At 42.9% G+C, this 25278-nt stretch overlaps 1 protein-coding gene across 1 annotated transcript; it reads left to right on the plus strand.

Moving 5' to 3' along the window:
* Positions 1-2160: 2160 nt before the first annotated feature.
* On the plus strand, positions 2161-24182 carry sphkap (SPHK1 interactor, AKAP domain containing; the record flags this gene model as incomplete). The annotated part of the gene is made up of 11 exons (XM_084466356.1): positions 2161-2244; positions 3935-4045; positions 13001-13060; positions 13592-13732; positions 14369-14669; positions 16141-19519; positions 21107-21262; positions 22286-22372; positions 22954-23003; positions 23551-23741; positions 24027-24182. The coding sequence occupies 11 exons, from the start codon at positions 2161-2163 to the stop codon at positions 24180-24182; spliced, it is 4716 nt and encodes a 1571-aa protein (XP_084322482.1).
* Positions 24183-25278: the final 1096 nt, after the last annotated feature.

A 25278-nucleotide genomic window follows, 5' to 3' on the forward strand; every position in this document is an offset into this window, starting at 1 on the left:
TGCAGTTGAAAGTTTAAGCTCAGGAAGCTCAGGAAGAAGTGTACCACACACACACACACACACACACACACACACACACACACACACACACACACACACACACACACACACACACACACACACACACACACACACATATACACACGTACACACTGGTTGAGGTGTGTGATACTACATCAGTATCTACCAGCCAAAGCCAGTGCACCGTTTGTGCTTAGGCCTACGTGTGTGTTTATATATGTGTGTGTGTGCGTGTGCGTGTGCGTGTGCGTGTGTGTGTGTCTGAGTGTGGGGGGCGGCGGGGAAGGGTTGCAAAATGCCCAACGTGCAGATGTCAAAACAACTGAGAAAGAAAAAATTATGCGTGAGCGCGCTTGTCCAGCCTGTTCCAGTTCACGTCGCGCCGCGTGTGGTAACTGCACGTCCGCCTCGTAGGCTCTCGCCAGTAGGCAACCGATACTCGCTCCGTGCGTCTGTGTGGATGCTGCTGATGCTCATAGTAGTCTACTCACTGAGTGACGTGGAGCAGCGGCTCCGTTGGAATTTCTTCAGTCCTTCATTCCGGGCATGTGCATCTGGACCAGGGAGAGTGCCCGGGACCTTTACGCGTCGACGCGCTCTACTTGTTTCACGGAAAGGAAATAATAGACAGCAGCAGCAAGTCGGGCAGTTTGGTTATTTGACAGAATGGCAGGAGCCAAGTGCCATCTCAAAACCCCTAGGTAAGAGAACGCTTGCAACGAAATGTAGCCTACAATAACACGGAAGCCGTTTCGCTGATGCCAATGAGCGGACACCGACTGACAGCATCACGGTTCATCGACATACAAAGTAAACACCTGTACTTTATCAACAATGGTAATGAAAGAGCTAGTCAGTTGCAAATAATTCCTTAAGAAATGTATCTGTTTGCGTTGCCAGACAGGTCGTGCCGGTGACATTGTGGATAAATTGGAATTTTAAATTGTCATACAGTCTGTTTGCTGTTACTTAAGACAACTTTTCTTTCAGAAATGGACGATTAAAGCTATTAAAGCACATATTTGTTATAACATCCAATAACACTTGTTCGTGCGTTTTGGTTCAAACGTTTTTATAATGAACGCAAAAACGCAGCAGTTTATAATAAATAGTGTGTAGGCCTATTTAGGATGTTTTTTTTTGTGGTAAAACCATTTCGGGTCTAATTGCGTCTTGACATCAGTTTTACGCAGTTGGTACCTAGGGCGCCAAAGGGTCTCGAGCGCACTTAACTGTCAATCATCGCGGTTTTTACATTTAAAGGTCGTGCACGCGAGACTAGAAATCGGGTAGCGCGTGACAAATCCATCCGACAAACCACGAACGCTTCGAAAAAAATGCGCAATGTAAACCTCTGACACAGATTCGTGAAATCTTGGTAAAAGCCGAGCAAAACTCGTTGGTGTTACGGTGTGTATATAGGCTACTGTATTTTCTAAATGGACATTTCGTGCCATTTGATTAGGCCTTCGACCCACTGCAGCACAACCTCGCAGATAAAAACGTTTAATCTAGTGTTTATTTATTAATTTATGAAAACAAGAAGCACGCGCGTGCAAGGTTCTGTTATAGTCGACCGTATAAGGGGTCGAACTGAGGATGTTGTTGAGATCACCTACAATTTAATTAATAGAAGTAGGCCTAATAAGGTTTAAACATACATCCTCTCATTTATAGCCTTGATGTGTTTTACAGCCCGCACAGCCTTACTGCAGACTATAACAGCGCATCAGTTTGACAATTTTACACTTCATCACACGCTAATTAAAGCATGAATGCTGTTATTGTGTCCCCTCGAGGCTTTAAACAGCAGAATGATTTTATTAATTGCTCTATAATGTGTGGAGTATCTAAAAAAAGCTCCCTCATAAAATGTATCCATCCGTATCTCTTTTTTTCATCTCTATTTTGTCTCAATTTCCAACTGGGGCTATTAATTCCCTTTATAATTACAAAGAATCCCACAAAACAGCCAACAGCTACTTATCTGAGGCTGTCACCAAGTAATCAGCCAATTCGTAAGGTATTCACTTCTGAAGGATTCTGGTGATGACATAAGCCAAGACATAAAACAAGAAGAAGAAGAACAAAACACAGCTTTTTGTGTGTGTTTTCTCCAGTAACTTCCAGCAGTCCGCCATGTTGGAGGGCTCGGATATCACGGAGACAGAGGCACCCACCACCAACAGCACCCTCGCCTCCTCCGTAACTGCCTGCAAGAAGGTAAACAATGCACCCCACTGGCACTGTGTGTGTGTGTGTGTGTGCCATTGATAGTGTGGGTTTTGCCTGTGTTCTCTCTGTATGTGTGCGTGCACATATATGTGTGGGATTGTATGTGTGTGTTTGTTCTCACATCTACATGCAGGTTTATTGGTTGTATCCATCATTCTGCTGGTTCATCTTTCACCTCCCCCTGTTGACCCCTCTCCATTTTTTTATTTATCTGTCCATCTTGTGTCTCTCTGTCTGCTGGCCTCTCTTGTCAGTATGTGTGTGTGTGTGTGTGTGTGTGTGTGTGTGTGTGTGTGTGTGTGTGTGTGCTTGTGAGGAGGTTGAATGCCCTGCTCTGGGGTGACAGTTATAACCCCGGGGCTGTATAATAATAAGAAGAAGAGCTGGGGCTGCAGGTCAGAGCCGTTGATTTATCGTTTTGCCCATGTGACGGAGACAGCTGAGGAAGAGAGCACAGATCAGTGCACTAAAGGGAAAGTAAAATTGAATTTCCCCTCAAACGTGTGTGAGTGTTTATGGCTGTGTTTTTTGTGTACACAGCTGGTGTTTGTGTGAGAGCATGTATGAGTAGAGTATGTGTGTGTGTGTGTGTGTGTGTGTGTGTGTGTAGAGTATGTGTGTGTGTATGTTGAATGTGTGTGTGTGTGTGTGTGTATGTGTGTGTGTGTGTGTGTGTGTGTGTGTGTGCATGCGTGTATGTTGAATATGTGTGTGTGTGTGTGTGTGTGTGTGTGTGTGTGTGTGTGTGTGTATGTGTGCGTGTGGGAGCAAGCTGCTTGTGCCTATGTTTTTAATTAGCCCCCACCACTCATAGTACTAAACGACCGACTCTAATTATCGTTCAGAGCATCAGAGTGTAGAGGAACACAGGGTGATGTCTTTCTTAGAAAGAGTCTCTAGGTTCAACTGACCTTAGCCAGGCCATCACATAACCTACGTCACCTCACTACAGCCAAGCCAAAGAGCCTGGGCCGAGCGCCAGCACAGATGGCCCATGGCCCAGGCTTGGTACACAGAGGTGGGCATGAATTATCCCCATAAATAGAAAACAGGTTCTCGCATGGCCATTGTGTCAGGATTAGTAAATAATCCTTAGAACACGTTAGGATTGCTTTTAATGCTACTCCATCTATTTAATTATTTTTGATGAGGCATCTTTTCTTAATGAAAGATAAGAAAGGCTCATGGCGGAGTAGTCATGTTTTGATGGACCTCAAAGAAGACCTCTCTCACTTCCCAATCCTCAGGGAAGAGTACATAAAATGCTCTCGTGGGAAAAACAATCAAATAGCATAAATAACGTGGCCAGTGGTTAGCTGTCACCATATTGATTGCCTGCCGTGACACTTGCCCCCCTTGCAAGGTGTGGAAGAAAGGTCAGTGGATATCATATAACAGCAGGAGAGAGGGAGAGCCACTGGCAGGTAAAGGTGAAGAATGGGTGACAAGGATGGCATTTGTGTATAAACATACAGTATGTGTGTGTGTGTGTGTGTGTGTGTGTGTGTGTGTGTGTGTGTGTGTGTGTGTGTGTGTGTGTGTGTGTGTATGTGCGTGTGTGTGTGTGTGTGTGTGTGTTTGTGTCTGTGTCTGTGTGCTTGATGGGACTATGCCCTCAGTGTGTTTGGAGTGGTTTCAGTGGAGTTGTACTTAAGCGGTGCTTATCTACGCGTTGCAGGTGCTGTGCAGTAACAGTGTGCTGGACTCGGCGGACTACTGGCTGCAGAATGAGAAAGCGCTGTGCAGACTCGGCCTGCTGGATGGAGATGCAGACGGCAGCTGTTCTACAGTGAGTAGACTTGCCAATGACAGCGAAAGCCTGGAAAGCACTTTGGTCTGTCCAGGGTGTATTTGCCCTGTGTTTACGCAGATATAGATGGTAATTCACAGAGGAGGAAGGTTTAAATGATAAACAGCATTGACTGGGAGTTGTACCTGAACACTTTTATAACCTGCGAGCTTTCCAAGACAAACATCATGGCATGGAAGGCTTTAAGGGGCTGTAACAGAACAGACAGTGGTTTGATTCAATGTACTGCTAATGGGCACTTTTGTAGTATTTGAGAAAAGAGGAGAGAGAGAGAGAGAGAGAGCACGTGGATTATTGCTGTGTATAAACCTTTACGTTTATCTTAAATAAATGTAAATCTTGACTTCTAATTGCTGTAGGTAGGATTAAAGATATATGACTATAATTTGACTATAATTTGATTGTCATTTGTAAGAAATGCCACAGCCAACCGTCAGCTATTAATGAGTGAATTGTTCTGTTAACTACTGTTCGGCTTGACTGCGCCCAAGCCTCTGCACGAGAACCCGTCACAGCTTATTTCTGACCAATCACAGCATCTCTTACCTCTCTTCATTCAGGGAATTCACTTACCTTTCAATCACAGTGCGTGATTGCAACCCTTCTCAATGGCTGAAAAACTGGGGACCATTTTTATGGGTTGCTTTTTTTCTTGTTCTATTCTACTCCTTTCTTAACTGTCTTTGTCCAACTCTCAAACCTTAACGACAGGACTTTTAAAGGCATTGCAATGGCTCGTGCTGTGATGGAGAATCACAATGTATCTCAATGATCGATTCTATGAAGCACTGCAGTTTGTGGAAAGTGAGCAGTTTAATGTTTCATACTAGTAACAATGTACAATGCCTTGTTGATATGAACCACTATGTTATTATCACGTACATATCGCTTTGGATGCATACAAAACAAAGTATAATTGAGACAGAAATATAGAAATATTGACACATATATCGCATTGTTTAAGTTGTTGCGTATGATTGACTGATGCAGGGAACTTACAGGAGAAATTTGTAGGGCTTGTGGTCTTATGTCAACATCTTGTTCTTACACAATGCATTGGTTTGCAAAGACAAGACCTGCTTGTTATATATATAGCAGTTATCTGGCAGCAATCTGAAAACCATTGGCTCCTTGGCTAATTGTGAGGATATTTTGTAGGAACATTACTCATTACAATGAAGAAAAGTAGTTACCAAATTAATTATTAATAAATCAATTGTAACACGAGAGACCTAACCCAAGATGTTGTCCATGCTCACTATTCCTGTTCCAATAATTCCCTTGCTCCCTACGTAGAATTAAAATCATCATCGGATGTTGGTTTAGTTTTTTTTTCAAACAGAAAGTGCCGTCCCACAGGGCATGCAGAGCATCGTTGTAATAATTAGACCCCCTGAATTTAATCTCCTCTGGTGGAAAAATCAATTTCCACACCTTTGGTGGAAAAAAAAACAATGACCAAATATGTTGCGCTTTTTTTGCTCATTAGATTGTACTCATGTGATGCCTATGAATGATTATTTTAAAACAAACCGTAACTTGTAGCCAGGGCCTTAATGAAAGTCTAATGCTCTGAGAGGCATATTACTGACTCTGGGTTAATTTGATTCTCATAGTACCACTTTCACAGGCACGGTTACAGTCTGATAAGGCCTGATTAGGAAATGGCTTCCTATGGATTCTTATCGAACAAACAGGCTGTAATCTTTAGAAATCACACTATTCCAGTACAATCTAGATCATTTCAAATGATCTAGATTTGAAATAATTAATCATTCTATTCTATTCTAATTATGTCTACATTAATTGCTTAAGTCAATTTTAATTAATCGTTAAAACCGTAAAAGTTTTTTCCAGCAGCACACACCTTTTAGTTAAATTAGATCACTAATGCACTCCTATCTTCTTTCTGATTGTTTTAGTACTCTGACACGAAGCAGACAGTACAGTCTCACGGTTCACATTTACTGTTATATGCAATGATTATGAAAATTGCAGATTATTATTTTCAGGTATACTGTATCAACAAATATAGAATGTTTAGTTTCTTTTTCAGATAAAAAACATTTTGGAAATTGTCCTCTAAGGGAACATCTATACACATGGTAAATTTCTTACAGATATCTCCCTCCAACAAATGATAACACATATACATACCTGCAAAATTTTGCAGTTTTGATTCAATTATATCTTCCACATAAATCGTGTAGATCTGGCCAGTTTTGTTTTTTTCTGGGGGCGGATCTGAGGTATAAAGCCCGCCAGCAAACGGCTAGCAAGATTTCTGATGGACTCGAATGAGATCAGAGAAGGTTCAGAAAGTTGTTGCTATGGAGCATCTTTGGTGTAACTCTTCTCATACCAGCAGTTGCGGTCTGGGTGTCATTTGGCCAATCAGAATCAAGACAACTGTTTGTCTTCCTTTCCGCCAAGATCTTGGGGTTCTCTGCCTAGTTCTCTGCCTAGCCTAGTTCTCTGCTAGCGTAATATTCAGTTTAAGTTAATGTAACTAGTTACCTAAGTTTAAGTAAAAAGTAACGTTTTAGTACCCTGCCAAATCAAAGTTTAAGTGTCATATTAAATCTTTCTCAACCTGTTTATAATGGAACGTTTGCCAGCTTTAGTTTAGGCAGCTAGTTTACATTTACTTCAGTGAGTTTTGTATCACCACAATGAATTTGAGTTTTTGCATTTTTTTTTTGAGGAAAAAAAAATAGATAAAATTAGTTTAACACTCTGCTCTATACATATAGCAACTAAATCAAAGTATCTCATATTTCATACAAACCTCGGAAACTAACACTAGTGTCAATACATTATATTTTTTACCTACAGCACCTGCTGTCGTTTCCCTTGTGCACCAAAAATTTTATTTTCAATTTAAAATGTCATCTTTTTAATTAGTTTTTTTTTTCATGAGTATGCACCTGTGACATTGAAACCTCACACATGTAAGTGTGGTCACACTAAATTTCATTTTGTTTCTGTATCACACAAAAACACCAGCTGGGTAATCTGAGATCAGTGTGATATTACACATCTTAACAAATTACCATTTTGTTTAACCACGCAGAGCAACAGCACAGCACTTAACTATGGCCTTGTAAACAAAATCACAAAACAATTAATTCCATTGTTTTTCAGAATTCAGACCAACTGTCAAAAATGGGGAGAAGCACACTGCATTTTCCTACATGTCTTCCAATCCTAAACCCCTTTCCTGTGACTCTCCGCACAGGGTTTCTTTAAAACAAACAAACACATTTTTAATCTCCGTTTGCATACAAACAGAGCGATTTATCGTGCATGGCGGTTTTGTGATCAAACAAGACAATGGCCATTCTTCTCTCCCCTCTCCAACTGCTCTGTCCATACTCCATGAATCACAACATTAGTGTTAGCCATGGAACAGATGTGGCCAATTCTCCTGCAACCTCTCACACTCTAAAGTGACAAATCACCCCTCTGCCTCTCTAGTCTCTTCGCTGCCTTTCCTGTCTTCCATGGCCAATCAATCAAAGGTAGGGGGTGGGCAGGGGCTGGCGAGGAACCAAGCGAGAATTCTAGCGCCCGTGTTGGCTGTGAGGAGATGCGAGCCAGTGGGCCAATGGGGGGGGTGGAGAGGGAGTAGGAGGAGCAGGAGATGGAGCAGAGTGTAAGGAGGGGGATGGGAAAAAAGTAATAAAAAAGCAGAAGACGATGAAAGAGGATACAATTTATTGAGGATAAAGGGGTAATTAAGAGAGATCACTCTTTATCACTGTCTGTGATTGATTAATCATGACCTGCCCAGCGGGCAGGATGAGTGGATATTATGTTCATCTCACCCACAGAAGTGTTCTGGATTTGATCCCTATGATTCCCCCAATACCGCTAACCACCATCTTAATGATCTGTATTCACTGTATGTCACTTTGAATAAAACAGTAGCAAATGGTAGTACATAGCACTTCACACTTAAGTACAATTTGTATCTGTTGTATTTAGGTGCATTGTTTACAAGGAGATAATCATAGGAACAACAAGATTTTTTTCTAGGGGGCAATATGGCAAAAGATCATTTGGAATATGATCTTCACCACCTACTATCACAGAGGACACTAATGGTTTCAATTTTCTATGCTGGAAGTTTAGAATCATTGGATGTTATGTAGTGGAAAATATGAAGACGTACGTTGCACTCTCATTTAAGAATATTTACAGAAGAACAAATACAAAAAGACTCAGACAGTTTGACCCAGTTTGGTTGCTCTAGGTTTCCACAGTAACTGATTTTATGGAGTTTTTGATTTGGTCTTTCTTGACCTCAGTCATGCAGATGAAGTGGAACGGATATTTATTGCTTTTTTTAATATACAGATTAGATTAGTCATTACATTATATTTGACGTGTAAGATCTTGTCCTTCAGTCTTGATTGACTTTCGTGTCGCTTTCGTGTCGCTATGACAATGAATCAACTAAAAGGATGTATCTTTGCTATATTTTAAGAGTGAGCCACGAATGAAGCAGAGCATTTTCTGCTTCATCACCCAATTCCGGCTCTATCCTGTTGTCACCTGTGATCACTCACTCATGTTTTAATGCATGAAGTCACAGCAATGTGTTATGTTGCTGCGATAGTCACACTACATTTGATCAGTCCCATGAGACCCTGAGACAGAGGCGAGGCAATTTGAAACAGGAGAGATGGCTCCTTCCAGATTCCTTCGCCAGGCAAGCTGTCGTCTCCATAACACTTAATAAGTTGATGACGATGCAACTTATTTACATATTGCATTCGATTAGAATGTTCCCGCTGTTAAATTATTCAAATGAAGGTGTCAGCAAGTTTTATGATTATGTTGAGGTATGTGAAGCAAATCTTTTTTTGATCCAATTTTAAACCATACAGCTTAAAAGGAAAAAAAGTGACACAATTGTTAGCATTGTGAAAAATATATTAACTTAAAATAAAGGTTTAAATGTAGAATATTTTTCAAGAAAATCATTCTGGAGAAGAACAAGGGTCACTCACACCATTGAAATAACGGTGGCGCATATCTTGTCTGAACATTGTCTGTTTCCCCTGGCGATCCCTCTTCCTGTTTTGAACTCCGTTGAGGAGAAGGAACCCATCCATCATTTGATTCAAACACTTCACATATGGGCTGTGTACTGGTGTCCCGACCTGTCCCCTCCCAGCCCAGGGAGACGGCCCCGGTGAGAGAGAGCAGAGATAAATATGCCATCTCTTTAAACAGGAAAAACTGACTTACAATAGGATAAAACCAGGAAGAAACGCTGCAATATAGGCCACTGCTATTCAAAGCCAAAAACTTTTAACAGGAACACTTACGCCATTTATAAAGATTGATCATCATTTTTGACATGATATGAGTATAGGAAGGACGAGGACATGACGTGGCTTAGTCCAGGCGGTTTGTGCCCCAATGTTTGCAGTCTCTGTATGCAGACACCCTTGAGCAAAATGCCAAACCCCATACTTGCTCCTGAATAACGTTTGTCTGAAATCACATGGCCTTGGATAAACGTGTCAACTTCCTAATTACAAAATACTCCAACAATATCCTAAATATCGTTTAGGACACTTATTGACAGCAGAGTATTTGATTGAATCATGGGAATCATGATCATGGGAAGACACAGGCAGACATTTATTTTGAATTAATTTAGAATTAGAATTTCTATCTTCCATGAGACAATGGGTGTACATTATTCTTATAGGGAAACTTCCACATCATGAGCAGTAACAACAAAGGAAACAAAGGGTAGGTGACCTTAGTGGAGACTTAAGGACTGGCCATGGCCTAAGTCAGCTATGGTGGGGGAGGTCAGGTTAATTTGCAATACACTATGGGGGGAAGTATATATATATATATGTATATATATATTCCTCTATCTCTTGTTGCAATATTGTCGCACTTAAAGAAGATGCTTATTTGATTAATTGTATTTACTCTTTATTGATTCTTGCACTTTTTTGGTATATCTTCAGTGTTGAATGTGTTATTTCGAAGTCGTTTTGCACAAAAGCTAAATAAACGTAATGTAATGGAGGCAAGACAGCTAAGGAATCTACACAACAAAGAAGTCAGGAGGTTGGCATTGCCTCAGTTACAGACTTTACAGAGAGAGAAAGGGAGCTAGTGCAAGGGGATTATATAGGAATGCCTTTTAAATTGATTGGTAACAATGCATGTACAATTGTGTACAATTTTATATTATCATGGGATACATATTTCTGCGACAATGATTCAGCATCAAGCTTGTATTACAGTCGCATCAATGTCATGAGTATGATGTCATATGCAGCATGCCTTATACTACCTTATTCAGTACATTGCTGACAGGCAATCTTCTACATTTATTATCATTAGCAGGAGGATGGGACAGGCTCTGCTGTGACTGGTAGGACCAAACTTGCAGACACAGTGGGAATTTTAGAACAGGATATATTTAAATTCATGTTATTTGTACATATTCAAGAGAATGCAGGTCATTATATAATCATAATATTTAACAGGCAACTTTTTCATGTATAATACATATAATTCATATTTATTTTGCTCAGTGATCTGATCCCATTACTGGGGTGTGATTTAAATACTTTTAGTAGACCAAATGGTTAACGTTTGCATAGTTTTCTTCCAGTGTAGGCCTACTACATACATTTTGTCAAACATGTTTTCAACTCTAAAGCAATTTTCCAGTTGGGTTGTGATCCTATCTGTTATGTGAATGTAATAGAAAGTGGAGCTATTCAAATCCAATCTTTTTCTCAAGTCAATTACATTTTTACATAACCATACGATTGTGGGATACAGAGACCCAGACAAGAAAGCCGTACATATAAGTAACTCAATTCACACTCATACTTGTTTGCTTCATCACTTGTTTCAGAAATAAAAGCACTTGGCTTGAATAACCAACAAAAATGCTTTTTACCACCATATTTACAACCTCTCTTGGAGTTGGCTACTGTAGTGTCAAATTCTCAAATGCTGTCCGTTTTTATATATCCTGTATAGAAAAACATGTTCTTCATATGTTGTTTATGGTCAACTTCCTCTTGCCTATCTGCTTCAACGGCGCCGGATGCCTCAGGGGCTGCTATTTGTGAAATCTCCAGGTTTGACATCACGATCAAGCACCTCTCATTGGTCAGTGCAGTGGATGATGGTCAACCGCAGATCTGCTTGATCTGCTCTGCATGTATTTCTAGTAGCATTTAGAATATGTTGTTGTCTAGGTTGATCGAACACAGCAGACCCCAAGTGAGTTGATGAGTAAATAATGCAATGGTGCAATAAAAACAATATCACACGTTAGCTTCATGCATTTAGAAAGAATTGTCATCTGTGAACACAAATACTGTGGTGTTTAAAGGTAATTTGTACTCAAACAAGTGGCAACATTAAGTCTTTAAGCTATTATGGTAACTACCTGAAAACATTCCCAGAATGAGTGCATATTGTTTGACAGTTATTATTCATTATTCATTATCCAAATGACTTGCTAAATGTTTTTGGGCTGAAAATTGGGATATTGGGCCAACAAAACATCCCTGGTTTAGAAAATATTCAAATACTCATTGAATGCTCTATCATACCTATCAGTGACTACAGAGCAGGCATTTGGCAAAGCAAACTGTCAGGCAAGCCCAATGTATTTGAATTATAGATTAATGTTACAGATTATCGCTAAAAAGCTATTTTCAACCTCTGACAATTGTACTTTATTATGGTTTGCCCAATATTATTTTCTTTTTTTAAAGCTTTACCATTGTGCTGTTCCACTGTGATGTTCCACTGTGATAATCTCAAAATTACTATCGATATCTAAACATAATAGATGTCTTTATCGTTCCTAAGGAGCTATTCTATCCAGATATAGGCATTAGGGATTCATCATTAGGATGATAAGACTTTGAGAAAGATGGAGGGTGGAGAATATTCCTAATTAAAGTGAAGATGTGAATTTGTTGATTCATGTATTTTATTAACAAGAACTGTCAAGGGTCATAAATTTGATTGAAATGATTCTGAATAGTCAATGGGTATTATTATTGAACGACCAAAAAAATCCAATGGCAGGGGAAAGGGAAAAATAAATAGGATGAAGTTTCAGCTCTGCAGGAAGACAAGTCTGTAACAAGGTTACTGCCAGAGAGCGAAGAGTTAGGCGAGGCAGCCACGCAAGACCGGCTGAGTGATGCACTAATAGGACCAGGTGTGATTAATAATGACAGACACAGCATGGCACAGCTTCAATCTCCTTACTCAAAACATTGTACGGAGATAATATTGACATGAGTGTGACGGCTACGCCCCAGCGTGTATCGCATATGCATGCTAATGTGTGTTTATCTTAAATTCCACGTATAAAGGTCAATTATTATAATAATTATTTCATTCTTTCGATCTCCTCTCTGTGAATTGTTAGGAGTTTGCAAGGGTCACAATCTTGCAATTTGAGTCAAAGTCTAATGGATTCAGACATTTTGACATGACATGACATGCCATCACACTCCATTTAACCACAAGAAAACAGGTAATGAGCCAGTGAGGTGCGGGGAGGAGAACAGCCTAAGAGCAAGGGAGACTGCTTACATGCAGCATTGATAACAAGGAAAAGACGAGGTGGACCGTGAAAGACGGATCGGGAGACTGTGGGAGTGAGGAAATTGGGAGAAATGGTGTCGCAAGTACAAAACAGTATTTGAAGAGGTACAAAGTCTTTAACAGCATGGATGTAAGTCAGCCAGAAATAATCAGTCAGAAATAATGTGAAAAGAATCTCTTAAAGAAGAATAAAAATCTTGCTCTCTGAAAAAGGTTATTAATAGTTAATTTAAAACTGCTGCTATCCTTCCAACTCAATTGTGTCTGGTGTTCATGCCTGTTAACTCTTGTCTCACTCTCTTTTTCTCTCAGATCTGTTTTGTAAATTTAGACCATGAGAAAATGGATTACAGTGATCACAAAGGAATAAAGGTGAGGAATTGGCCCCTTTAACTCACAGGTTCCACTTCACACCCTAATTGTATATCCCCATTGTCTCTCCCACCAGTACGCCCGATTTAGCTGCTTGCAGAGTTTCTCCAATGCTGCAAACATTAGCTCAGTTGCCATGGATTCTGGACAATTAGCTAGAATTAAAGGCATCATTTGTTTAGATAATGGCATATTTAGACTGTTGCTTTTGGAGGTAGTGCTTGATGCACAGCCATGATATGACTAACATGATACAAGACATTCTGCATCCACTGCCAGGGGGGTTTCACCATGACATAAAGTATGAAGTAAAACATGTATTTGTTGCAGCACTATTGTTGTAATCACCATCCATTGTGATGTTTCAGTATCACAGACTCAAAGCCACTTGACCATTAGAAAAAGAAAAGGAATTGTCGGCTTGATTTTCATTGTTTTCTTTTAAGACACTTTCTTCAACACTGATTGCATGCTTTTGTTTATCCTTTTGTTTATCCGTAAAAAGTATCTTTTATTGTGTGTCGCAATCAGAGGCTGGCCTCCGTGTCTCCAGATCTGCCAAAGATGGTGGAATCTCTGAACATCCACCAGCCCAAGGAGAATGAGATCCTGCTCCTGGGGGGTTTACAAGCACCAGACATCATTCACACTCGCTCGCAATCCTCCACGCAGGTGAGTTTTGCCGTGATGAATTGAATTGAACTGTGTTTGTTGAAGGCTCAGGTTATTCCGTCCAGGAGGTCGACACAGCAGTCCCTTTCTTCTTGAACCAGTGTGTTATGATCAATAGGTCGGGCCTCAGCAGAGTGAATCCACAGAACATTTTTAGTCAAATATATTTTAGGTTAGAACTCGCCCTTCCTTGCCTAAATAAAACATTACGATTCCTCAGAAGAGAATGTTCTTTTGAAATGCGGCGCTGAAGCCAATATTCCAGCAACAATGTGAAGGTGAACCACACATGGAAGGTGTAGTTCCACTATGTTTGAAGAAGAAAAACATCTGCAACGAATAACGCAAGAAATAAAGTCAAATAATAAAGTTGCCTGCCTCTGTTAGATTAAGATCTCTCATATTTTGTTGTCTCTTATGCTTATTTATTATATTAATTCCTAAAGCCCAGGGGGTAAGGGGAAGGGTGTTTGACACCAAGCCAAAAGGTCCTTTTGGCATTGGGTTCTAAGCCAAATGTCTACAGTCCGTCTGCTTACATATATCTCAAATAGATCCACTGTACGTTGCTTTGGATGAAAGCATCACGTCAATTCATGACTTAATGCTCAGCATTACGTTCCATGTTCTAACCAGGGCCTACGGCAGCAGCAGCAGCAGCAGTGGGGGCCAGATGTGTGTCTTCTGCAGTGTTCAGGACGGAGACTCACCAGCCAGCCTGGAAACATCATCCTGGAGATCAACAGGTTCCTGATTGGCCTACAGTGGGGGAAGGATCGGCACCTGCAGCAGCAGCAGCAGCCTCAGCAGGGCCATGCCGCGGCCGGGGCACGCATCGAAGATGACACCAATCGCTCCATCTCGTCCATCGAAGAGGACTTCCTCACCGCCTCGGAGCACCTGGAAGAAGACAGTGAAGACGACAATTACAGAAATGGTAATGGTCATACCCTTTTAACGGTTCCCTACGGTCACGTTGATTTTCTGCGTGACTCTTCTTTACTTATATTGAGGTCATTAGTAATGGGCAAAGTTCCCTTAGAGTTCAATCAACTTCATGTTGACATTTATGAATTGTAATGAGCAATTTTATGCGCTGATGAGTAGTGAGTGATTATGGAGGATGTTTTACAAAGAGCATTAGAAACCATATATTAACATAAACAGTTGCATGGCTTCTGGGTGCTTTGTGTACATAAACAGGGTGGACATTTCATCTGGGAACATGCCATGTCTGTTATTGAATGTGATTTGCAAGACTACTTATATTACTATGCTACTATTATATTATATTACTATGCTACTATTCTCTCTGAGTCATGAATTGTAACACACAAAAATGCTTGGCATGACTAACAACTAATATATATATATTTTTTAAACCTGACGTTAATTATTTTGGTCAAGCACAAATTTGCCAAGCTAGACTGCAGATCGGATCTTAAAATTGCGCTCAAATTATCACAATTATGATGTTCAGGGCGCTTTATTCTCGACAGTTAACATTATTGATATACAATTGCTTAATACAACTGCATAAGCACTTCTAAAGGCAGTGTTTATACAAGAAACAGTATTCACATGCTGTCGTCTTTTTACTTGTTCATACTTGTTCATACAGTCATTCCTCATCTATGAATCTACCTATGGCTTCTTTCATTGTTCACTTCCTTCAATGTTTGTGGGGGTTGATCTTGTGTAGCTAAGCAAAGCGCTAAAGAACAAGGCCAATGCTCAGTTATTTTAATTGGATATTGCCCTGAGCTCTTTAGCACCACAGAGCTGGTTAACCTGCCTTAATCTATAATTCATCTTACATATAAAATGAGCTGCAACACAGCAAAGGTTGCCCTCTCCTTTGAGTCAGTTGGATATTCATAATTAGATCATCACAGATAAGAATGCTCTTTACTCTCGCTGGGGGATGGAGTAGCAACAGGAATCAGGGTCAAGTTGGCCTTTCCAGGGACCCGGGCAAATGTTGAATGGTTTAGATAGCCTTCTTGTATTATACACCCTGCATGTGTGCCCCTGTATTCTAAGTTTAATTTTAAAGCAACGGACACTGATTTAAGCTATGCTGGCTTGCATTTAAATTATATGTGTTTATTTGTAACAAATACAACCATTGTAATATCATAAAGTACATTTAAAATGAGCATTAAACAGACATAAGTAAACGCAATATTCAATCGGAAATCAATTCAGAATAATGTTACGGTGAAAATGAACAGCATACAGAAGTAAATCAGCTTTTCCAGGGACTGTACAGATAACAGGCCAATGTTCTATTTTTGCAGGGAAACACAGAGCTTGATGGAGCTGCTCGGTAACTGGTACAGACATTTGTCCTTATTGGTCTGTCTCTCTTTCTCTCCCTACCCCTGTCTCTCATTATCCCTCCACAGAGCCAGGGAGCGGGGGGGCAGCAAAAGGACTAGTAGAGGTTGCACAGAGGCACTGTGTCCGACCTTTATCTCAGAGGGGACAGGGCTCTCTTCGTCGGGACAGTGAGGACGAAGGGATCGTCGTTGTCCCTGCCAAAAAGGGGCCCCAAAAAACCATCCACAACACAAAAGAGTCAGCTGGACACTATGCCACAAACCTGGCCGAGTCGGTGCTGCAGGACGCCTTCATCCGACTGTCCCAGGATGAGACTTCATTCATACCTGGGGCAGCTGTGAGCCTCTCACTTTGCCCCATTCCATCCAACTCTACATGTTCTGCATCAAAAAGAGAAGGTTCCCAGCAACGCACCTGCTCTTTCGAGCTTCCCAAGATTGTCATAGTTCAAAGCCCAGACAGCTCTGAGGGTGCTGCAGAATGGCCGGGCATCCAGGCTGTACAGTCTGGAGAAGTTGATGACTCTGTTCAACCCCAACCCCTGTCAGAACAAGTGACCCAGCCTCATAAGGTCCAACACAACGGAGGGTACCCCTCTAAACCTGTGGAGGTGGCTTTGGCCTGTGCCGCTAGCGTCATCGGTACCATCGCCAACCCACAAATGACAGAACAGATTACCATGGAGTCCAGCTCAGAGGAGGATACAGGTGAAGAGCAGCAGGAGTCAGAGGATGGAGCTGACTACTCCTTCTCTTCAGCTATGGTTACGCTTGCTGGTGCTGTAGCTGGTGTGGACCTAACCGAGGAGTCAGGGGAGGGTGGTGACTCAGATGCAGACTCTAATGAGGTTTATACAACCTCTAGGGGGCTGATGTCTGCTGCGGAGGCGTCAGCTGCCTTTACACTCCACTGCAGTGTCACAGAGGGTACCAGTATTGAGGCCTTCCGTGCCAACATTGCTGAGGTTCTACACAGGGAAGCAGCAGAGGTGCTGGCCCAGCCACAAGGCTACAAGAGTGTGGCACACCTGCTGGAGGTCACTCATAACAAAATAGTCGATGGCATTACCTGCCCAAAAAAATCATACGTGGATGATACAGAAGTTGATGATTTTTTGAGTGAGGTGGTTGACAGTCTCTTCAAGCATGCATTTGAGAAAGCAAAAAAGAAAAAAGAACTGGAGGGTCCTGGGAAAGATGCGCCTAACTTGCAAGTCTTTCTGCAGGAGAGTGTCAACAATTTGCTCTTTGACATCCTTTGCTTGACACATAAGAAAATCAGTGACATTTCCAGATGTAGTCAAGCCCCGTTTGACATGCAAGAGGGTGACATATACACCAGAGAGGCATCGAGCACTAAAGAGATTAGAGATCCAGCAGGTCAGATGAGACGCCTGGTTGGCTACAGTCAGGCCATGCTTCATTGCACAGATACGATCTCCATGGCTCTAATGCAAAAGGATGGGGAATATTTGCTGGAGGAGAGGGAAACAAAAGCTCGGAAATCGTCCCCCGCTGTACTTAGCAGAGAGCAACAACAGCAGGTGATACTACTGCAAAAACAACAGTTGCAGTGCCAGACTAAAATGACCTCCCCATTGGCCAAGGACTGTGCTGACCACCAACAGATGCAGCCGGGCAAAGGGGCCATCAGAGAACCTCTGAGCGAGATCTCAGTGGCGTGCGCTGAAAGGAGGGGTCGATTGGGGACAAGTAGTGACAGCCGACAGGGCTCCCTGACGCCACAGTCCTCCCTCAACTCCTGCAGTTCTCTGTTATCTTTTCGAATGGACTCTGAGTCCAGAACACCTGTGAGTTGCTTTGCAGATGACCTCGCAACAACAGTGGTGTCTATGGCCACTGAGCTGGCTGCAATCTGCCTTGAAAACTCCACAGGGAAGCAGCCCTGGTTCTGTGGACTTAAAGGCGCACCTGAAGAGGGGCATGAAGCCATCTTACTGCCTGCTTGCCGCACAGTTTTAAGGAGGAAAGAAGGCCAAAATGGCAGCACTACCTCTAAGAAGCACCGGGCACCACGTCTAAGTGAGATTAAAAGGAAGACCGAAGAGCAGCCGGAGCTCATGGAGTGCCTGGTGAACAGAGTGGTTGACGAGACGGTCAACCCAGATGAACCCCAGGACCCTTTTGCTCTGTTTGCTTCTGAGGTGACAGCCAGGATCATGAATTGCCCCGAGCTCAACGTGGTTGACACCTCCAAAGCAGGTCAGCCACGCAGTAGACTGCAGTGTGAAAGGTGGAGCCGAGGAAAAGCATCAAGTTATGAGAGCATTCCTGAGGAAGATGGCGACCCTTTGGGCAGACAAAACACCCTGGGTCCTGGGAGTCGGTTGGGACAGAACCTAAGCAGAGGTAGCTCCATTTCCAAACAGTCCAGCTGTGAGAGTATCACAGATGAGTTCTCCAGGTTCATGGTTAACCAAATGGAGACTGAAGGCAGGGGGTTTGACCTGTTGCTGGACTACTATGCAGGGAAGAATGCCAGCAGCATCTTGGCTGCAGCTGTTCAGCAGGCTGCCACCAAGAAGAATGGCCACCTTAATGTCCGGGCCTCCTGCTTGTCCAAACAGTCCAGCACAGAGAGCATCACAGAGGAGTTCTACAGGTTCATGCTCAAAGACATGGATAAGGAAAACAAAGACTACAGTTTTACCAAGACTAAAGAGTGGAGCAACAGCTTGCTCCCACCTTCTCCGAGGACATCATTCTGTATCCGACAGTCCTCTGTTCCCGACCGCCGTTCATCGGACTCCAGACTGACTGTCGGCTCACCCATCAAAGCCAACTCTTTTGATGGATTTGCCCGCAATTCACACGGAGACACCCTTAACATCTACCCCAGCAATTCAGTGTCGGCATCTGGCCTCTGTAAGTCGGACTCGTGCCTTTATCAAAGAGGCAGGACTGACCAGATAACCGACATGCTGATTCATGAGACTTGGTCCAGTTCCATTGAGTCTCTGATGCGGAAGAACAAAATAATTGCTGATCCAGAGGACAGCATTGAGTTGGGTGCAGCCGCAGTTGACTCCCAGCCCCAAGTGCAGCAGTTTGCCAATCGTCTTGCAGCTGACATTGTGGAGACCGGGAAGTCCTTGCTTGGGGGACAACCCGAGGGTGCTGGGAGCCCGTTAGGGTGGCAGCAAACGCAGCCCCGCATGCCTGTGGGGGAACGCAGGAGGGGTTTCAAACAGTCCCGGCCAGGATGTAGTCGAAGCAAGGGAAGCCAGGAGCAGGCTGGGACCGGTGACGCCACTGCTCTTCGCTTGCGGTGCAACAGAGATGTACCACTCATTCACATCGAGGGAGACCAGAAAGACGCGGAGACCAGCCAAGACCCTATGAGGGTAAAAGTATGCCGCCAGGACGTCACACCAGAAGTGTTAGCCCCAAAGCACTCAGAAAGAATATCAGCTGGGAACAGCAGGTAGGCTTTGCACCTTCACACATCACAACCTTCCTCGTAAAATACTAGTAAGGAGGAGAACATTATACCGTAAGGGAGACATTGAAATTGGCAAAGCAGTTAGCTTTCGATTGGTGTGAAGAAGAAAGAGTGCAAGAATCATATACAATCAATACAGTAGCTATTTTAAGTTATCTACAAATAGGCGGTACAATTGTCCATTGCCATGGATTATAGCTGTCGTTATTTATAATGTATTTTCAGTTTTTGATTTGCTAAGCAGAGGCACATAAGGCACGTTACTGAGAGCTTTTATGTTTTAGATGCGTGTGTTTCTGTCAGAACATTGACCTGACTGTGCATTTCAAGGGTGATCTACTGCAAGCAGAAGGCTTTTAGTGGCTTCATTGTTTACTAACTATGGCGTACAATCTCATCTAAATTAGTTAATACGGCACATTTCACATGAACACTGAAAACCAATTACACCGTGATGTACGTTTTCTTTAAAATGTTTGAATGAAGCCGCCACGGGATTATCTACTCAAGAGTTTGCGAGCAGCTGAGATGAACGACTATGATTCCATGTTTTAGAAAATGTGTTAATCCTTTTCCGGATAAATCATGTCATTTATTATGATGATGCTCTTTTAATAGAGCGGCTTCTGAAATAGCAGACGGATGATTCTGAATGAGGGTTAGTGGGGGTACAACTTAAACAACAGCAGCATTTTAGCAGCCCTTTTTGGTTGCAGTTGCATATCCCCATCATTTTTGGAGAAAACCCTGGGGTACCATATATTGAGATTATAAGTACAAATATTAAGGAGTTAGGCTGTGAAGGTGTTGAGCAAAAAAATAGCAGAGAAGTTGAGTAGGTGAGCTAAAACTATTTTGGGAAAGGTATGACGCTGAGCCGAAAAAAGACCCAAGTAAGGATGAGAAATATTCAGTTGTTGCATTTCTAGGCTTTGCCAAAGCAAAGAGTGTGGAGGGCCACGCTATGGCAGAATCACAAGGCAAAGTACCCTTCACTCAATCAGGGAACAGGTGGAGTGCATCCCTGGTGTGAAAATGGAATGTCGACCTGTTAAGTCAATATAACCTGATTCCCCTCTGGGATTCTTCAAGATGGCAGCCTTCCATCATCTGATTATGACTTAACCTAATCAGTTTCCCTAGGACATAAAGCAACAGTGACAATACAACAACCCCTGTGAGTGGAAAAGCATTTTTGAGTGCAGTGCATTATTTGCTCAGTCAAGGTGCCTTTATTTTCGAATAACAATTTCCCTGAAAGAGCAACATTATTAACATAATAAATTGATGCTATTCATAGTCAAAGGAAGTACTATAAATGTGATTATATCAAACTGAATACTGCCATTCATAATGTATGAACCCCCTGCAGTGTGCGTAGACTTTACATGTAGATAATAGAGAGTGCTCGATAATAGAGAGCTTGAAAAAAAACTAAAAAACTCAATAAATATCAAAAGAAACCTAAGAGAAAGAGCATTTGAAAAGACTAGACTAGGCGCAGGAATGGATCAAATCACCTAGTCCACGGCGGTCACCCCCCACCTCCTCCACCTCTGCTCTCCCCAGCAGCGAGAGGCCAGCTGGGCCGGTGGCTGCTCTGGTCAAGAGGGACAAGCGTTCAATGAGCGCTAGCAGTGAGGAGAGCATGGGGAGCTGGTCCCAGGTCACTCCTGAAGAAGACCCCCACGAGGAGACCAGTAGTTTTATCCAACTGAGTGAGGGGTCAGTAACCGCTGCTCCTAGTCCAAACCATACCGCTGCTGACGCTAACGCTAACGCTGACACCACCCCTCACCCCCCCCCCCCCCCCCCCCCCCCGCCACTCACACCCCTGCTGCCCCGAGGCCAGCTGACATGCAGATGCTGCGTGATCACCCCAGCCCCCCTTCATTACACCGGCAGACGCAGTAGGCCTGAGGATGACAACCGCAGGGCGAGACTCGGATCTCTCCACATCCAGAACCAGTGGCTCACAACATTCTGTCTCCCCATTCCTGGCTTAGCTAATGTCCCATTCTTGTTTTTCCTCTTATTTTGTTTCGTCCACCCACTCTGACATTCAGAAGACAGCCCACACACCATCAGCCTTAGCATGAAATCTAGTCCAAGAGCTTGGAGGTATTGCTTTTGCAGAGGCTTCTTTACCCCCCCCCCCCCCCCCCCCCCCACAAAAACAAGTAACTCATTATTATTATTTACGTAGCCATGCTTATTAAGAGCACTATTGTCAGCATTGGCAGTCGTGTCCAAGGGCAGCTGGGCTCTACATCTTAGCTTGGCAGCGATGAGCAGAAAGATGCTTGCGGGCTCGTGACCGGCTGGAGGTGCCGTCTGTGCCACCAGGGCACCTGCTGGTACCTGTGACGGGTGCATACCGTCTGTTTACTTCCGTGCGTCCTCTTGAAACATTACGCAGGCAGAGCACTACAGGGATATGGGGACACGGCCCGCCCCAGGCCACCGGCCCACCTCAACCCTCTAACCCCCCCCCCCCCCCCGCCACCCGCTCTCGCCAAATCTTCTCATCCTCATTTCCGGTCGGAGTTCTGGCCACCAGCCATCAGCCGCCCTTCACTCAGCTCCGCTGCTGCTATTTATATGCTAATCACTGGCTAATGAACAACACGGACCCCTCCCCTCCCCCTGTTATTCTTCCCTTCACAAGTCGGTGTTCACGTTGAATGTGTGGAGATGTAAGACTATGTAAAGCGATGCCCCCCGTGAGTTTCTGGTACTGTCCCACAGGAACGGGACCAGCAGCGCGTCCAGTGTGGGTGTGGCCGACCTGGAAGCCTTCTCTGATGTGGCCTCCCAGAGCACCGCCGCCGCCAGGTAGTCCATGGAGCCCTCATGGCGGGCTCGGTACAGGGGCCAATCACAGTGTCGACCGCATGATCTCACCACAATGCATCTTGCCCGTTCTTTGGTTGCTCTGCATTGGTCCTGCCCTGGTGTCTTAACCCGGGGGTCTACGGTTGAGTGACTGCTGACAGACAGGCTATTGTTATTAGATATAGAAGACATGGCAGATCCAGTGCAGTCTTCTATCATCCTGTCATTCTCATACACAAACACACACACACTCTCACACACACACACACACACACACACACACACACACACATACATACACACACAACTGTATGCAATAACACTTCACAAAGGTTTGCGTGTTTGTGTGTGTGTGTGTGTGTGTGTGTGTGTGTGTGTGTGTGTGTGTGCGTGCATGTGTAAAATATTGCTTTTCATGAACACAGGCACACAAACGTTTTAAAAACGTTTGACTAGCACTTAGAAAGTAAACCATGCCATGCTTCTTTGAAAGTAACTTTTCCAACACTATTTGTAGTTCATTCAGGAATGCTCTTTCAGGTGATGTTGTTTTCAGTGTTATGTTGTTTATTTCCCAACAGTGCAGAAACATGGAGAGGCCACCTTGCAGAAAGCCAGGGGAGTGACCTTGGTAGGTGAAGTGAATAACCACAATATCCTTTATTCATCCCACTTTGTTCAATTCTCAATTATGTATTTTAAACCAGCTGCCCTTGTGAATAAACTGTGGGAAATGCAGCGTTATTATACTATTTTTTTTAATTGGTGTTGGATTTTGGCTTGTGATTTTGGCTTCTGTAAAACTACTCAAAAGGTATTTCTTATGAAATATTTCTCAATTTACAAATCATGCTTCTGGCTCCATATGCAATGATTATTAGTCTTTTTGTTCTGTGGCTTTCGCATAAACGTGTGAAGAAATATGTTACAGGAAGGGAAATGACCTTCAGTGATTTGACCCCACATAAAAGAATGTATAATATGATTAAAAAAAAGAGGTAATTTATTCAGTTTAGCGCTTTGAATAAGAAGGAAATAGATATAATAGATACATACAATAAAAATAGAGTATGCATATGTGAGTGGGTGTGTGAGTGTGTGAATAAAGGTTATTTCAAAGTGAAGAGGTGGGCGTTGAGGTTTGCTTACGGGTCTCGTTATCGTCATCCGTGTTACAGAGGAGGCCGGCCTGGTGAGAACAATGGAGAGCGTGCCAATGCGCCCCAGGGGCCTCCTGGTGCTAAACTATGACCTGGAGCAGGAGTGTGTGGACTGGGAGCTCAGAGTGACTCTCCAGTGGATAGCAGCCTCAGAGCTCGGCCTGTCGGCGCTCTACTACAGCAACGCTAAGGAAAAGAGGGTCTCAAAGGTAGGCACATAAAGACAGACTTTTGAAATGTTTGGCTATTCATAGATTTTGAGTTAATTTTATTCAATGAATGTCAGAGAATGTCTCCCACTCGCTCTTAAATTTCCTCATTGAACCTTAGCTACAAATAACTAACTACTACCCATTATCAATTACCATTTCACACAAATTGATTCATGCATGATGTACAGTTTGACCTGGAATGTATAACAATGACAATCATATCATATCATATAGCTTCTTCTGTAAAGTGATTTTCCTTGCATTATTTGAAATTGCGTTCAGTTCCAGAAAGTGGTGCAGCTGCTGTCCCAGAAGGCGTGGCGCGTGGCAGAGCTGTTCGCCGTCGTCCTGCAGTTCTGTGAGCTCCACGAGAAGGAGAGAGAGGAGGGCAGATCCTCTCTGTCCAGCCTGTTTGATTGGCTGCTGGAGACACTTTAGTGGACCCTTTAATGGACTCCTGGCTAACCTTCCCGAGTCCCTCTCGCGACAACACACAGACTGGACTATATTTGATTATCGCTCTAACCACGCCCACCGTGTCCCTCGCCGCGTCCTCCATCTTATCGCCAGACCAGCGGAGCCGCAAGCTTCTCCTGCTTTAGACTACTAAGCACAACCCGTTTTCCCGTTCAGGGTACCCTGAGGAATTAACGTCCCATTACCGCCCTCTAACCTTAATCCCGTCTGTGGATGTTGTGTCGACACCTCTTAGACAAGTTTCCCTTTAAAGATAAGCATGTTTTCATTGCATTCACCTCATGGTCTACAGAGACACACACACACACAACAAACATAGTGAAAGTCAATAGGCTTGGACCATCTCAGTGGGAAGGATTTACCCTTTTAAAACAGCTTTGTATCTGACATATTCCCAAGGCCATTATTTTGTACATCATATAATTCTGAATACCATTTATTTTGTTATTCATATATTGTATCGTCGTAACATCTTCATTGAGTTTTAAAGCACATTCCTTTCTAAAGTAGAAATGTCTATTAAAAAAGAGGCAGTAGCTTCACATCTGCTAGAAGTCAAGAATACGTCCATATAGCTATTGTTTATGTTTATGGACAATACCTTTCTGTTGTGACCTTGAGATTCCGTCCTGAGTAAATCATGTGTTTATGTTCTTGTGACCGCAGAGTGGTTTATTTTGGATAGTTGTACATAGGCCTTCTGTAGATTCTGAAATACGCACCTTGAGGTAGTGGGCTTGACTCTCATCGGTTTTTACTGTCACAGAGACATGGAGGGTAGGGTTTGCAACGTTGGATTTATTTGAGGGTAGGGTTTGCAACGTTGGATTTATTTGTGAATATAGTCTGTATCTTTCTCTAAATGTAGTAGTCTGGTGTTTTATCATCGATAGCGGGGGGAAAGCGCACACACAACTCAACTGTCAACTGTCACTGTAAATTTGAATGTATTTATCTTTTGACATCAATAAATCTATGTGATGTGAAAGACATTGTTGTCGTAGTCATGACATTCTCAACATACAAACGCTCTTCTTCGAAAACAAATGAACATCTT

This window comes from Micromesistius poutassou (assembly GCF_964030765.1).
Source record: "Micromesistius poutassou genome assembly, chromosome: 4".
Lineage (NCBI taxonomy): Eukaryota > Metazoa > Chordata > Actinopteri > Gadiformes > Gadidae > Micromesistius > Micromesistius poutassou.